This window comes from Rutidosis leptorrhynchoides, chromosome 3 (assembly GCF_046630445.1).
Source record: "Rutidosis leptorrhynchoides isolate AG116_Rl617_1_P2 chromosome 3, CSIRO_AGI_Rlap_v1, whole genome shotgun sequence".
NCBI lineage: Eukaryota > Viridiplantae > Streptophyta > Magnoliopsida > Asterales > Asteraceae > Rutidosis > Rutidosis leptorrhynchoides.
Genome location: NC_092335.1, coordinates 618,804,234 through 618,822,428, shown reverse-complemented (window position 1 = coordinate 618,822,428; position 18,195 = coordinate 618,804,234). Strand labels below are relative to the sequence as shown.

The 18,195-nt window shown below is 34.2% G+C and overlaps 1 protein-coding gene across 1 annotated transcript; it reads left to right on the top strand.

Moving 5' to 3' along the window:
• The first annotated feature begins 5,964 nt into the window (after positions 1-5,964).
• LOC139898938 (phosphatidylinositol-3-phosphatase SAC1) lies at positions 5,965-18,026 on the top strand. Its single transcript, XM_071881742.1, has 15 exons — positions 5,965-6,295; positions 6,380-6,545; positions 6,729-6,951; positions 7,045-7,121; positions 8,230-8,417; positions 8,498-8,595; positions 9,158-9,291; positions 9,503-9,637; positions 11,469-11,853; positions 14,456-14,577; positions 14,725-14,835; positions 15,791-15,988; positions 16,748-16,933; positions 17,382-17,493; positions 17,611-18,026. Exons 1-15 carry the CDS (start codon positions 5,992-5,994, stop codon positions 17,869-17,871), a joined length of 2,700 nt encoding a protein of 899 aa, XP_071737843.1. The 5' UTR covers positions 5,965-5,991; the 3' UTR covers positions 17,872-18,026.
• The last annotated feature ends 169 nt before the right edge of the window (positions 18,027-18,195 follow it).

The following is an 18,195-nucleotide window of genomic DNA, read 5'->3' as shown; positions in this document are numbered from 1 at the left end:
ATAGGCAGATTGGGCATTTTTTGATCAAAAAGTGTAATCTAAATGTGATGTGGCAAGGTCACAGTTTGACCTCATTAACCCGAAATGTCAAACGTTTGTGTCAAATTCGAGTAAGATTCACATATTTTATATTTTAACATTTTACTATTTAAATTTAATACATTATTTAATTTAATAAACACTAATAATTTAATATTCATAAAATAAAATAAAATACATATAACTTTGAAAAAATTAGATAAAAAAAACTGCATAACATTGAAAAAAAATTCATTCAGAAATTAAAAAAAACTATTCGTCATTTAATTATAACATATATATATATATATATATATATATATATATATATATATATATATATATATATATATATATATATATATATATATATATATATATATATATATATCTATAAATCATACCATTTAATTATAAAATATAAATATAAAAAATGTGTTAAATAAAACAAAAAAAATATGGCCCAATAAGTTGTTTTCAACACAAAAATAAATAATTAAGTATACGTGCATTTTAAGTAACCTAGCCTCCATCATCTTCCTCTTCTCATCTTCAATATCTTGCAGCCTCCATTAAGACAAAAAAAAAAAAAAAAAAAAAAAAAAAAATCTCAAATCAAGTATAAACAATTTAGCAAGGAAGGTCAAAAATCTCAACCAATCAAAAGAAGCCACGTCTCCCTGATGCGTTCGTTTTTTTTGTCGATTTCGTGACTGACGCCCCCAACGCGTCAGCCCTGACACTGTGTTAATGGCGTCAGGTGGCGTTAGATGGTGACACGTGGTTACCGGAAGCAGTTTGAAACTAGTTAACAGTGGTCTTAGCCAATGTACATGTCAATCTATTGCCAATATATTGGCATCATTTAGGAGTTTATTATCATTTTTTTAGCCAATACTTTTTAGTCAACCATTTTGTGAAAATGAAGCATAATTCACCACTAAAGTAATTGTTTTAAACATTTGTACATTTCGCTTTTAGAGTTGTACCATGATTAAATTAAAAAAATCTTAGTGGTTGTGAAAAAGTGTGATGGTTGGGAGTGAATTATGATGGCTTAGTGATGAGAAGAAAATAAAAAGGAAATTGTTGTGTGACGCTAATGTGGCAGTGTGTGAATATGAAACGAGATATATTTTTTTTTCTCTTAGAGCGCTCCCAACGGGAGTGTCTTCCATATGCCAATCCTATGAAAATCTCAAACACCCATGGGGAGTATGTTGTTAATCTTTTGCCAATTCCTTTTATCCATTCATTTTGTGAAATTGAAGCATATATCATCACATACCATATGTCTTTATTTATCTGTACAAATTTCTCTTAAATATGTACCATGATATAACTAATTAATGTTTAATGGTTGATGAAGGGTGTGATGGTTGAGAGTGATATGTGATTGGTTAGTGATAGAAAGGAAATGAGAAAAAAATGGTGATGTGATGTTGATGTGACACTGTGTTAATATGAAGAAGGGTGTGATGAAAATGTTATTACATAAAATATATATATATATATATATATATATATATATATATATATATATATATATATATATAGTTTAACCAATCATAATATATTTTGTCTATCTCATTATATATATATATATATATATATATATATATATATATATATATATATATATATATATATATATAATGAGATAGACAAAATATATTATGATTGGTTAAACTATAATATGATATCATTTTGTAAGTTTTTTTAAAAGATGTATTTAAGTTAAAATTTCTCTTGCATTGTATACTATATCGGTTAATGATCAAACATATATTTTTCGAGGGAAAATACACCCTTGATTGCAAGTGAAGTGGAGGTTTCAATATTAACTACATTAACATTCCGGTCCAGTTACAGGGAATAACGCTAACAGAGATGAAGATATCGAGAGGGTGGTTATAGGCTTCCTCGTAGGTCGATCAATGGGACCGATCGCGTGCAAGGGAATTGAGAGAACCCTGCAAGACACTAGGTAAAAACCCTCATTCGAGAGTAGTCCTCTCGTATATATGATGATCTGATTATGTAACCGATCGTGATGCATGAAAGAAGTGGGTGGGTGACCTCGAGGGAGAAGATGTACGGTAGGTTTTTACCCTATATTTATAGATGGGAAATTACGGTTTAGGGTAACTAGCGGGCCAAGTCAACGTACCAACATTAATTAAAAAATCCTACATCATTAAGTCTTCACGAGTTAGGTACGATAACTTTGTCAAGTATCATATTGAACTCCTCATTATGTTGCAGAAAAACAAGTTCACATAATGTTGCACAAATAGTTGTGCGTAAAACCAAAGAGAAACGGCACAAAGAACTCCACGTAAACCGCGGTCAGATGAGCCTAAAATCGTGCAAACAACTGCGCTAAAGAGCGCGCAAAAAGTTGCGCAAAGGAGCGCGAGGGATTTCTTGAATAGCGGCGCGACCGAGCGTGTGCAAAATATATTATGTACTTGAACCGCATATAAATAATTAATAGTTCAATATAAAAGCAAACCTTCAATACCCGGACGTGTGACTGCAGGAGTATGTGACATTATGTTGCATCTCTCAATGAAAGAGCCAATTGTTTAAACATATATTTTTCTAGGGAAATACATCGTTCATTGCGAATAACACTACAGTCAAGTTACCATGAATAACCAACCCTAACGGGTGGTTAGTGGCTTGTCCACCGACCAATCAACGTGACCGATCAGCATCATGGAAAAAACCTACAAGACCGTAGGTAAAAATCTTCACTAGAGTATTCCCCTCGTGTAAATGATGATCCGTTCGTGTAAACGATAGTGCGCCATGAAAGAAGTGTAAGTTGGAAAGCCGTATAAGAGGTGGAGGATATGTAGGTTCTTACCTCATATTTTATAAATAGGAAATTAGGGTTTAGGGTAACTTGCACGTCGAGTCAACATACAAAACCTGATTAAAAATCCTACATCATCAAGTAGGTGCTCTTTTTCAAGAGTGTTTGGATATAAGTAAATAAGGAGTATATTTTATTTCAAAAAAAAAAAAAAAAACTATTAAGTTTGTTAATTCAAAAAGTGACCATAAGTGTAAAGTCTATAGCTTTAAGTAGCGATGTTTATTGGTTTGATTTTTAGTTTTCTTAGTTTATTCATTTTGATTTGTTTAGTAATAAAAAATATTTTATAAAGTTTGGAGGGGCATTTGAGTGTATCTACACTAGGCTCGGCCATGCCCATAGATCACATGGGATGTGGCCCAGGGCATTAAGTGTATGGGGGCAACAAAGTCTCATGGGCTTGTTATATATTTCGCAATGCATACCAAATCACGACTTCACGAGCCTTTTGTAATAAAAGTTGTCGTTATGTTTAAGTTATGCATCGAATCAAACCACATGCTTCATAGCTTGTGCATGCCCTCGTCAATTCCTTTGAGCTTCATTCTTGCGAACGTACTCCCCTTGCGGGATACTTAACGCGTTAATTACAGCAATGCACGGGGTGATACGCAGAACGCCTAGCAACCATCGTTTACGGCTAGAACTAATGGGGTATCTAATCCCATTCGCTCCCCTAGCTTTCGTCTCTCAGTGTCAGTGTCGGCCCAGCAGAGTTCTTTCGCCGTTGGTGCTCTCTCCGATCTCTACACATTTCACCGCTCCACCGGAAATTCCCTCTACCCCTACCGTACTCGAACTTGGTAGTTTCCACCGCCTGTCCAGAAGCTAAAATTTCCAACCATAAAAAATAGTAGTCCAACCATTCACGGTGGTCAGCCAAATATATATTTTTCATTTATTGGCCATTTCAAACCAATATTCCTAATATCATTCATGTGCATAAATAAGATAGATGAGGCGACGAGCTAGTGTGTAAATTTTCAAAAGAAAAAAAATAATAAATCATAAACGATCTTCATACAACATTTTTGTTTTTGTTTTTCATATTTCAAAAATGTCCCTATTTCTTTAATCATATTTTAACCTATTTCAAGCGACGTTAATATAAAGTCAACCAAATCACTTATATATATATATATATATATATATATATATATATATATATATATATATATATATAGTCAAAAGTTCAAACGAAAACCACAAAAAAGGCGAGAACTGCGAGAACTGACGATTTATAAAGATTTTCGCAAGTAACAAGATTGAATTACCCATAAATGTTGATGGAGGGTAAAAATAAACATAAAATAGTTTGAAAAAACTTATATTTTACCTATATAATCAAATATATAGTTTCTCGTTCACATGTACATATTTATTTCTGAACATGTGAACAGTTTCATATAATTAACAATTTAACATGTAATTTGTGTTAATGAACATATGTTTGTTGATAATATGATCATTAATTAATATTTGGATGTAATTTGTTGCATGTATATGCATAAAAATCATAAAATTAAAAAGTTCTCGCAGTTCTAGCCATTTTTGTGGTTCTCGTTTGAACCTGCCCATATATATATATATATATATATATATATATATATATATATATATATATATATATATATATATATATATATATATATATATATATAATTTCTATTCATTGATTTAAAAAGATTTAGTTATCTTAAAAATAATTGTATTCAGGGGCGGACCTATGAAGGGTCAGGGTGAGTCGCCCGCCCCCAGTGGATTTGCAATTTTTATTGTACATTTTTTCGGTTTTTCGATTTTGCCCCCGTGTAAATTTTTTTGCCCCAAACACTTCTAATTTTGTCCCAAAACTTCCATATTTTCCCCCAAAACCTTCGTATTTTGCCCAAAAATCTCTAAATTTTGCTCAAATTTGAAAAAAAAAAAATCTCTACATTTTAGAAAAAAATTTCGCACCGGTGAAAAAATTTCCTGAATCCGCCACTGATTGTATTACCTTGTTCATAACCATCAAGTGATCAAAATATGAAAAGAAATAATGAATAATTATAAGTATTGAAATTTTTTTTAGTAAATGTTGGATGTGATAAAGTAATTGATGATAAATGAACACAAACATCTTTTTAGTTGATACATAAAATTTTAATTCACAAATTATCTTTTATATTGTAGAGAGTATATTTTAAATTTTTAATCTCCTGCTTATAATGAGTGGTAAAAAGCTCATGTTTGTTTGCGTGCCTGTATTTGTAAAAGAATCGGTGTAGGTTCGAATCCTTGGGGAGGGGGTTCTCCAGAGTTCTATTGTGGTGACAAGGTGCATGCCGTAAGTCACTCGGTTTAACCCAAAGCATACCAGGTACGCATTGCTCGATGGCGTGTGAGGAGTTTCCTTCTATCGTGTGAGTGGGTGACATATGATCACGAAGATGGTTAATTCCCCTATGAGTGATGCCAAAACTGTCGTTCTAAAAAGAAAAATAGAATTATAATTAGCACGGAAATGAAGCGTTTATGTTTACTATGTTCTAACTACTAAAAAGTGTCTTATATATGTTTAAAATGACATTTTGTAAAAACGCGTCAAGAGCATCAGAAAACCTAGGACCGATTTACACAATCAAAATTCGAATTTGGAACATCCCATGAAACTCAAGCTTTTACTAGTTTAACAAATAATCTTATAGGGTGTTTGGTTTTGCGTTTGAGAGTGATTATTTGATTATTACGTTTTGATAAATGCCCTATTAAAAGTGTTTGGAAAAATAAAATTAAAAAACACTTGTTCGCGTACTTTGATGGTTAGCTTTGTCGACATTACAACTTGGTAAAAGCAACCCAACTCTTTCAGATTGGAAGTCACCAAAAATTTAAAACCGCTCGTTATGATTAGACTTCACGACACAACGGTTCAGAAATGTACAACTGTAAACATATAAGGACCAAAATCGTTCAAAGTATAAATTCAAGGGACCAAAAATAGAAATATGTAATCGGAGAACTGAAATTCACTAATTCAGGGAGAACCAAAAGAACACATCATTTCATCAATCAATTGATCGACGATCGATTTCAATCGGGCGCAAATGGCGAAATCGACGAAAATTCATCCAACAACACCAACAAATGACGACGGAATAAATTCATACTCGTTGGAGAAATTCAAACTGTATGAAACTAGGGCTAGATATTATCTAATCGGCAGTGATCGAAAAAAACGATTCTTTCGAGTACTTAAAATTGATCGTATGGAAACATCCGATCTAAATATAAGCGAAGATCCTGTTGTATATCCACCTCAAGAAGTTAAAAGCTTACTTCAACGTATTGCTGAAGGCAATCGTGCTACTGGCGGTTGTTCGTTCGTCAACAAAGTGTACGGCATCGCTGGTTAGTATTCAAATGATTAAACAATTGCTTGCATTAGGTTTATTTAAGTTTGTTGTAATTTTATGTGTATTATGTTGATTTCAGGTGTTATTAAGTTTTTGGAGTGTTATTATTTGATACTGGTTACTAAGCGTAAGCAAATTGGGAGTATATGTGGACATGCAATTTACAGCATTGAAGAGAGTCAAATGCTTACGATTCCGCACGCTTCGGTTCAAACTGATGTTGCTCACTCCAAAACCGAGCTTAGGTATTGATCTTTGTTTTTTAGAAAATATCATTCGGCCTAAATGTGACTAGAAATGCTTTTTATTGTGCTACAGTGATACTATAATTATAGCTTTATTAGAATTGGTAATTGATAGTGTTACAGGTCACTTAAGCGTCCCCCGAAATGCTCAATAATTTTATTTTGTTGTTGTTGTTGATGTAGGTATAAGAAGCTGTTATCGAGTGTGGATTTGACAACAGATTTTTACTATAGCTACACATATCCAATAATGCAAAGTTTACAGAAAAATGTGTTATCAAATGGCGATGAAGGGATGCCATATGAGGACATATTTGTGTGGAATGCTTTTTTAACACAACCAATTCGATCAAGATGCCGTAACACTATCTGGACAATTGCTATGGTTCATGGAAGTTTTAAGCAGGTTGCTTGTTTTTCTCTCGCTTGTATATGCCTTTGTGTGTAAATTCTAAATATGGAAATATGGATGTACTATTTTTTTTATTCGTGAGTGCAGGTACGACTATCAGTCTTTGGGAAAGACTTTAGTGTGGCACTCGTATCCAAGCGATCCCGTCACTTTGCTGGGACACGGTATGCTCTTCATGATGTTGGAAATAGGTGTTAATTCAGTGAGCTTCTTGTTCATATGTTCTTATATACTTATATATACATATACACGATACATTGTACCATATAGTCTTTGACCTCACAGCATTTGGGGAGCTTTCACCTAGAGTATGTGGGTTTGTTTCAACCGAGACAAAATTGTATAAATAATGTGTGTTTATTATAGGTGTTTTAGGATAAGCGAATGTATACCGTTCTAAAAATATTATTATTAATATTTAATATTATGTATGATAATAAAATAAAATGTATGTATACATGTTATTTTAAAATGTATATCGGCTATTAATAGCCAATTAATTGCTGTAATCGAATCTTTATTTTTTCTATTTATAAAATTTTTCACGGTTGGAAAGTAGCAAGACGGAGACGTGTCGATCGGGGCCATGGAACGTCGGTCGAGTCGGGACTAGTTGGACGCTGATAGTAATAAATATATTAAACACATATATATAGTTAGAACATAAATATAACACGAAATCTAATTTTGACTGACGTTAACTTTTAGTAATTCATCAAACATAAATATTTAAAAAATATTAAAATTTCAACTTAACTTCGACCAACATTGACTTTGACCAGCTCAAACGAATTTGATTGACTTTGACCAATGTTGACCAGACTTTTTGTTGTTGACCAACTTTTTAGAAGTGGGCGAAATGGGATGGATTAGTCACCAAAACTACTAGTCAGGCGAGACGGACGACTTTTGCAACACTGATAATTTTCTTAGGATAATCACATTTTATAAGTTAAATCATCACATGTGATTATCAAGTACTCTTTTGCGAGTAACTTAAACACTTGAATCACATAATACGATTGTATAATCACATGATTATCTTTATCTTGCTCTATTTTAATTAGCATGGATATTCAAAACGACAAAAAAGTTGGAATAAAGATTAAATAAAATTGTATTGTATCTTTTTTTTCTTAAAAAGACTGTAAAAGTTATCTAAATAAGAATCTTAATGTTTTGATAAAAGAACATTCTTGGATATTTGAAAGAATATAGAGGATGTGAGTTTTCCACATATACCTGGTTATGTATCACTTTTTATGGGTACAGTTACTTGAAAAGAGGAGTAAATGATCGGGGTAGGGTTGCAAATGATGTTGAAATAGAGCAAATTGTTCTAGATGAAGATGCTGGCTCATGCAAAGGGAAAATGAGTTCTGTAGTACAAATGAGGGGTTCAATTCCTCTTTTCTGGTCACAAGAAGCTTCTAGATTCAGTCCAAAACCTGATATTATATGTAAGAATCACCAATTACTTTTTACTCGATAAATATTCCGATTAATTAGGTTTCTAATTATCGTTTGCCTTCGGTTCTAGTGCAAAGATATGATCCCACCTATGAAGCAACCAAACTTCACTTTGAAGATCTGGTAAAGAGATATGGCAATCCAATAATTGTTCTTAACCTCATCAAGGTTTGTTTTTACCATTTATCATGGTCATATAGAATTTACGTAGTCTCTCTATCTATCTAGCACTTTGATATCATGTTAATGTTTTATCAAATATACATGTACATATGTTTTGGGTTTCATATGACCTTCTCACCTCAAACTATAAACCAGTATCTATATCTTGGTAATCGGTCAAAAGTCAGTACCTGTTTATAAGCATGGTTGCATTTACTAGCAAACACTTCTATATTTCTTTTTCTCGAGTTCTATAAATAATCATTGTGTTATATATATGGTAGTAAAACTATATGATCACAATAGTATATACAAAGTGACTATAGAAGGTTTTTCATGTATCTGAATTTTAGTTTACTTTCAAACGTTTGACTTACCCGGCCCATTTGATCTGTCCCCCTCTAGCATCGCAGCTTAACCCATTATGCCTAAAAAAGAATAAAGATATAACAGTCTAAAATCTAGATCGATCGGCTTATATAATGGTCTGAGATTTTCATATATAAGCGATTAGCATAGCAATACTAAAGTGCAATGCTTAGAGATCGATTAACATTTATTATTACAGACTGTGGAGAAAAGGCCACGAGAAATGATGTTACGACGTGAGTTCGCGAATGCAGTTGGGTATTTAAACCAGATACTTCCAGAAGAAAAGTTGATCCATTTTATCCACTGGGATTTTCACAAGTTTGCAAAGAGGTAGTTGTATTCCGTTTGTCAAACTAAAAGTAATACTTGATTTCTGTCATTATTTTTAATTTTATAAAAGCAAGGCCCCAAAGTTGTAGCCTATGAGGATTGAACTTGGGTCTCAGTGGAGATTCTCAAGCTTCAACCACCATGCTAATCTTTGTGGTTATTATTGTCTTCTGCCATTAACTTTTGTTTTTTCTTTCTCTAATTCCTAAAGTAAGTCTGCCAACGTCTTGGGAGTTTTGGGTGGTGTTGCTAGTGAAACACTGGATTTGACGGGGTTTTATTATAGTGGAAAGGCAGCTGTTGTTAAGAAAAAATTCGTTCAGCTAAGTCGTACAAGCACTGCAAGGTATGATACTTAAACTTTATTCTAGAGTTGGCAATATAGGCGGGTTGCATAACCTGTGAAAACAGGTTTAGTAAGATGTCATTTTTAGTTAGAGAAGGGTTGGTTCACACAAATGCTTTTTGTGCATCTTATCTTTTTATTGCTCTAGCGTAGTTTGAACTATTATATCTCTATTGAAACGTTTAATAACGTTTTGAAGCATTAATGTCAACAAAATCATATTTTTTGATTTCTTTGTCAGTCTATCAATTCATGGGGACATCTAGAAACTTTACTTGTATGAGATATCTGAATCTATGTATCTGTGTTCCACATGATTCTTACTCTGTATGTATGTCATATATGTGTATATTATGTTCTATAATATACGATCCTTTGGTTTTTGGTTCTCGTAAGTCTGTCTTTGATTGCTCCTCATAAATTAAAACTATTTGTATCTGTGATACATGTTTATGTTAAATCTTCAAAATTTTATCTTCTTATCCCCAAAAGAGGTGCTTAATCCCCCCCTCCCTTGTATATATATACACACGCGCGGGCACGCACACACACGCATATATATATATATATATATATATATATATATATATATATATATATATATATATATATAGTGGTAGGATCAAGAGGGAAGTAACCATTCGGGGGGAAGCGGGGGGAAGTAATTTTTTTTTTTTTTTTTCGTTTTTTGAAAAAACTTTGTTCACGAATATTATAGATTGGATGAAAATATGAACATTTAATAAAGACAGTTTGTGATAAATGTTTTTATTTTGGCGGGAAAACGCTCGAAGAAGTAATATATAACAATTATCGTGTTTTTCGAGCGTATTTTGAGGTTTTAGATATTAGGGTTTGAATATTAGGGTTTAAATATTAGGGTTTATAGGGTTTAGATATTAGGGTTTAGAAATTTAGGGTTTAGGGTTTAGATTTAGGGTTTAGATTTAGGATTTAGATTGAGTTTTTAACACGAACGGTTTAGGGTTTGGTGTTTTGGGTTTATGGAATAAACCCAAAACACCAAACCCTAAACCCTAAACTCTAAATTGGGCTAAATTTTACTTCACAAAACATGAAGAAAAAAAACGTTAACATTCTTCACGAACAATATTATCTTGAATGTTATTTTTGTCGATCGTTTTCCCGCCAAAATAATCACATTCATCACGAAGTGTCTTTTCTAAATGTTCATATTTTCATCCAATCTATAATGTTCGTGAACAAAGTTTTTTCAAAACACGATTTTTTTTTTTTTTTTCTTCCCCCCGATTGGTTACTTCCCCATTGATCCTGCCCCTATATATATGCACACATATATATATGCGCGCACACACACACACACACACACACATATATATATATATATATATATTATTTGTTTTAATGGAAACATGCATAGAACATACATGATTATGAACAATCTAAGTTTTGCTGACTAAGCCATCAAAACTTTTGAGCAACATCAGATAAAAGTTACAAAATTTGCAAGATGTTTACTGCCTTTCAGCTTTTCATGTTTACCTGTGATTTTGTTTCTCATGTCTTTTCATTTCACTTTACTTCTATTATGACGAGCGTGACTGAAGTTTATCTTACTAGATTGTAATACCTTATGTGTGTAACTACTAACTAGTAACTGTTATGCTATTTTGTTTTTTATATGCTAGAGATAGCATTTAAAATATATTTCTCAAAGATTTAACATGGATATAGATGGATTTAACATGGATATAGATGGTCATGGTAACAGGGTATGAAATTAAATTAACATACATTTTTCATCACAAAGATTAGTATTAAATCTTGTAGCCTCTGTAACTATTTGCAGGGATACATCTCTCAAAGATCTGATAACGGTTTCAGGGGATCTGTCAACGGCCACAAGTAACACTGATATTATAAATCACTTGATGAAAGAAGACAAAGATCTGAATCATAGTCAGACGACTAAGAAATACAATAACAGCAACAAAGATCCAACGTTCCAAAGTGGAGTTTTAAGAACTAACTGCATTGATTGCTTAGATCGTACAAATGTTGCTCAATATGCATATGGTTTAACAGCCTTAGGTCGCCAACTCCACGCCTTGGGATTAACAGATGATCCCAAAGTGGACGCTGATAGTAGTATTGCTGCAGCTCTAATGGATTTGTACCAACACATGGGTGATGCTCTTGCACAACAATACGGTGGATCTGCAGCTCACAACACTGTATGTGTACTTGTTTGTAGAGCTAGTGAAATCAGCGGGTTGGGCAGGTTAGGAAATGAGTGGGTTGGGCAGGTTGGGAAACGGGTTAAACTGGGATTGGTTGAAAATTTTAATTTTAGTATGGGCTGTGTGTGGTTTGATATGATATAAAAAGACAGTATTGCGTAACTTGGGCCAAGTTTTTATATTAGGCTAGAATTCTATATAAGGGGATTAATAAATCTAACCAATTTCAAAATCCAGAAAAAAGTCAACATGGTCAAATTACCGACGTGTCATCAAATTGACTGAGTAACCCGATAAGGTTACCTTTGAATATTTAGTTTTTTTTCCTTATATTTGATTTTGGTTACATCAAGCCATTCCTATTGAAAGATTGACGTGTTTATGGCCTAGAGGTTGTTGGTTGTAGTTGGTTAAATTTTAATGTATGCTAGAAGCCCAAAAAATTCTATGTTATAAAAAATATTATGAGTATGTACAACAACAACAACAACAATACCCAATCCCACAAAAGTGGGGTATGGGAGAGGTGGGTGTAGACAATCATTCCTCGTACCCTAGATTAGAAGGAAGTCGCTACTCCACCCGCGAGTATAGAACCCGCGCCTAGATAAGGTCGTCCCTCCCTCTACTCTAGAGCAAAAGAGATTGCTTCCAAAAAGGACCTCCGGCCAGAAGTGCTCATAAAAACGAAATAGATAGGGCAAAAGATACGTACCTGAAAGGGTTATGTGCGCCTAGCAAGATGCAACCCAACACAGTAACCAAAAAGGGAACACAAATAGCAGTATTGCACAACAGTAGGGCAAATAGCATGAATCATATAGAGCACAAAACCATTTAAAATCAAGTAGACATACAGACAAACAAAATAAATACATATATATATACATACATACATATATATATACATACATATATATATACATACATACATATATATATACATATATATATATATATATACATATATATATATATATATATATATATATATATATATATATATATATATATATATATATATATATACACGCACCACACATAAGCATGGATAAAAACCCATGCTTAAACATATATACATATAGATAAATTCGTAGATATGTATACCTAGGTACAGAAACAAGACAGACAATCATACATACACCAATACATGTTACTTAGATACATAGATACATATATAGATATACACATATGCAACGGTACATGCATATAGCCTAAATACATATAAATAGATACAGGTGCATATATACTATGTGGAGGGGTATATATAGTGTAACTATAGAATAACTAGTTATAGTTATGTATGTAGTTGTACAATAAATGTAATAAAAACATTGGAAAAAAAAAAAAAAAACAACAACTTACTCAATTATCCTAATTCTACTCCTCCACAGGCTCCTATCAAAAGTCATGTCCTCCGTCAGTATAAGCTCTTTCATGTCCAGCTTCAATCTATCCTCCATCCTACGTCTAGGTCTACCCCTTCTCCTTACGCCGCCAACGGCGAGGGTCTCGACTCTCCTAACCGGGGCTAAAATTGGGCGCCTCCTGACATGCCCAAACCATCTAAGTCGTCCTTCCCTAAGTTTGTTGATGATGTTCCCAACTTCCAATTTCTCCCTAAAAACTCCATTTGGTATCATATCTAGCATGGTCTTACCACACGTCCATCTAAGCATCCTCATTTCTGCCACCTCCATTCTCCTCTCTTGGGCCTTCGTCATTGGCCAACACTCTGATCCGTACAACATGGCTGGTCTGATTGCCACCTTGAAGAATTTCCCTTTCAGCTCGCACAACACTCCTTTCGCAGCCCTCCACTTCAACCATCCTACACGTATACGATGCGTCACGTCCTCATCTATCCTTCCCGAATTGTGAAGCATCGAGCCTAAATATCTAAAGGACCCTTGCGGGGGTAAAATCTGATCCCCAATTCGGATATCCACTATATCGTCGTGTTCCTCTTCACTCTTCTTGAAATCACATCTAAGGTACTCCGATTTAAGTCTGCTAATCCGTAGGCCATTTGATTCTAAGGCGATCCTCCATTGATCAAGCCTTCTGTTAAGCTCATCCTGGGACTCCGAAACTAATACAATATCGTCGGCGAAAATCAGGCACCATGGGATGTTGTCTTGTATCCTATGAGTCAACTCGTCTAGGATCAAAGCAAAAAGATAAGGGCTAAGGGCGGATCCTTGATGTAGACCTACCTCAACAGGGAAAAACTCTGTGTTTCCTACCGTAGTGCGTACACGAGTCTTCGCCCCCTCGTACATATCTCTAATAGATCTTATATATCTACTTGGGACACCCCTAACATTAAGCGTCTTCCAAATCAGCTCACGCGGGACACAGACACAATCATAAGCTTTTTCCAAGTCTAAATTATGAGTATGTAATTTAGTGAATTTAAAGGTTTACACTAAGCAACGTAATACAGTTTGGGAGGCTTTCAACCCATGTGATATCATCCTTGTTCGGTAAATTTTAATTTGATCTAGTTAGCTATTAATTATAACCCGTCGAACTGTTTATGGAAATTGTTACAAGACAAGTGTTTACTTAAAATTCTGTTCATCATGAATTGCAGGTATTTCCGGAGAGGCAGGGGAAGTGGAAAGCTACTACACAATCTAAAGAGTTTATGAAATCGATCAGACGCTATTACAGCAATACGTATACAGATGGTGAAAAACAAGACGCGATTAATTTGTACGTTTTATCTTAGTCTAGTTTCCTAAATTATCGTCACATCAATCTCACGATAGCTGTGACTATGGTATTGATAAGTTTTACATGTTTTCGTATTTTTTAACGTTCAAACATGTTCTTAGTGTATCTATTTATTCCGTTTGCCAGATTTTTGGGCTACTTCCAGCCTCAGGATGGAAAACCAGCACTTTGGGAACTTGATTCTGATTATTATCTTCACGTATCTGGGATTGGAGATGACCTCGTTCCAGAAGTCTGGTAAGTTTCGAATTAACCGATTTCAAAAACCGTGATTGGTTTTTAAAACTGGAATCACTGTCTAAGGGTGCGTTTGATAAATTTGAATCATTTAGCGCTGAATGGTTCAGAATTTGAATGATTCAAAGCCTCTCAATAAAGTTTGTTCTGAATGAAATAAGTTGTTTGATAATCATTTTGAATGAACGATATGATTTGAGTAAATTACCTTAATAACGTGTTACATGAGTACAAAATCCAATATACTTGTTTAAGTGTTCTCGATATGATTTGAGAAGGTTATCACATAAAATTTAGTGCTTAATGGTTAAGAGACTGTTCAGTTCTGAATGGTTTAGCACTGAATTCTGAAACATTCTGTACCATATGTCATTCAGATTTCAGAAAAAAACGTACTGAATGCTGAATGGTTCAGCGCTGAACCATTCTATTAAGAGGCAAACAAACGCACCCTAAATCTTTTCTTGCAAGTGTAACATCTAAGATAAAAGTCTTGTTGTATATGTATTAACTGCACGCCTATTATAGGTTACTGCTCCAAATTAAATCAAGTTGGTGGCAATTTTAAATTGAAATAAGGGTCCTGTAACTAGAAGTATAGAAGTTAGGGGCTAAATGGAAATAGATAGATATACCTTTATAATAACAAATACACCTTTGAACGATGAGCACCACTCATTATCTGTCAAAAGTTATTGATTTGTACAGGTGTTTTAGTGGAGGTAATCTCATTAATTTGTCCCGTGTTTGAACTTAAGGTAAAAGGTAGAAGGTTTTCCCTGTTCGGGCTACCCGGGAGGGCGAGTAATCTGACCCCATACTCTGATGTACGCAGCCCAGCAGGATTACTCCCTGGCTGTTTCCAACCCATCTGTGTTTGAACTTAAGTTGGTTATATATGTGAGATTCTCTCAAGTTATATGCATACAAAATAACCATGAGGCTGTAATTACAGTTCACCACGTGATGCTGAACCTGTAGGCATAAGGCGTTCTTTGACACCCATTCCTGCATGCAAAGAAGACTTTTCAAAGATGAAATTGACATCATTTTCCAAATTGATAGACCGAACTAGTGGTGCAATAAAGAATGTAAGGCTTGCTGGTGAACCTGATCACAAACCTGGAAATTCCGGAATGGCCCCTGATGCAGTGTTAGTCTTTTTCTTCTTCAAGCTTGCCTTAATTTCCATTAACTTATTAACATCCTAGTGATAATTACATTACCAAGTCAATTCCTCTATACAGCTAGTGTTGCTACCCGCCGTGGCACGTTGTAGTCTTGGAAGTTTTGACCTATTTAAGTATACCGAATTGGGTTGCATTTTTTCTTTAACGTGTATTTAGCTAAAATGTGAATGGGTCAAATGGGTTGAAAGTCACTTTAAGTATGCATAGAATATCTTAAGTTATTTTTTGAAATTTAGATTATCATCGTTATGTTTCTCTAGATGTGATTTCTACATTAGTTATTCATAGCAAAGGGGCAAAAAAGGACATGATATTGATTCTGGTTCAACTCAGTCTAACACCGGTTATTCTGTATTCCAAAGTGGACTTGTTCAACCAAAAGATGCTTTAACCCTTTATCACCCACCAATGCGCTTCGGAAGCGTGAAGGGTACCCGTTGTCTTAGAAGTCAGGGCTCCTTACAAATGTGGGGCGCGGGTTTGACCTTTCGCCGCAATAGGATTAGTCTCCTTGTCACATAGGGAGTATTCAGTGGAGGTATTTCATAGGCATCTGACTTATACGGTGTGGGTTTGGTGTGTTTCCATAGGAGGTGTGTTTCCATAGGAAAAACAGGGTTTAGGTGTCTTTTGCCGATCTACACTTTTTGCAATTCTGCTAGAACCACTCTTGTTTTCACTTCTAGAATTTCATATTACTGAACCATAGTTGCTGATTGCAGTGAGATACAACTTAAAAGCCCGAACTGGCTCTTTGGTCACAAAAAGGTTCAAGAAAGTACCGTTAAAGTTCCATCAGATGATTTAGCCCTGAGACGGCAAGAAGATGAGAAGAAATTCAATGATTTATGTGACCCCAATTGGATTTCTTCGGCTAGCGACACTAATGAAGAGGATGTATTCCGAAGGTATTAGTTTTGCAATATTTCGGTTTCTTATTGTTTGATGACTTATGTGTCCCAAATCGATTTCATCTTATATATATTTTGTCTACGCATAAACCCCAAACTAAATAGCTGATACTGGTCACTTCTATGAAATCAAAACAAAGACCCCTGTGTGTGTATTTTGTATGCTCGAAACAAAGTAACAATGAAATTATATACTTACTATGTTATATTTAGGGGCTTCTCTTTGTATTTTTTGTCTCTAAAAGATTATTATCTTGATAAGTTAAATGTAATTTTAAACGAATTTGAATGTTGGAACTACAAATACAGAAAGTATTTGTCTTGGTAAGAAATTTACCGTCATTTTATTCACTATCGCATGTAATGTTAGCAGATCCATTTTTACTCTCACATTCAAATTATAATAGAGCTTTTTAAACTTAACATGCTCTGCTTCTATTTGTAGATATCTTCAAATGACTTCAATCGATGAAGCTAATGGATGGTATGGTGGTACATTGCTCGCTGAACAAGATGAAACCAGCGAGGTTTATAGACATTATGCTCAGTTCTGTCAGGTAAAGTTCACCTTTCGGCCCGGGTCAGGTGGTTAGGTAACAAGTTGAAATGAGTCTGATTGGGTACAGTTGACCAACATAGTTTTAATCAAACCTCTTTACATTATTCTCTAGCAGAACCCCGTAATGGAACATTTCCAGAACGACGCCGATAAAGAGAAGCATTATGCGGAGGTTGTTCGTTCAGTAGCAGTTGGGTGCGTGGATAATGCAACCGTAGAAACAGATATGGAAGCTGCACTGATGGAATACAAACTAATTGGGTCTGAGCTTGGGATCGTCCCAAAGACGTTTAGCAATTTAGGCACTGATCCGAGCCACTTGACCAGGTGGATGATTGGGGAAGTCAAGGTTAACAAAGTGAGAAATTACTCCTGACCTATCTGTAGAGTTAAAAGCATGACATAATCTCATGATTTGTATATTGAATTTCAGTTATTTAACATGCTTCCCACTTTTTAAGCTTGGAAGATGATCAACTAGTCGAAATACGTTTTTTTTTTCTTTCTTTGTGATGTCTCTGTTTTTTGTGTTATATTATGCTATATATACATGCACAAGTGAGAGCAAGTGTAATGCTAGGTAATCTATTTTTCTATTTTGGTGCTCTAGTAAAAGCCGATACAAAAAAAAATTAGTAAAATCCATGGATATTTTTATGTTCATATGGCTAGTGATATATACACTAATGTATTTGATACA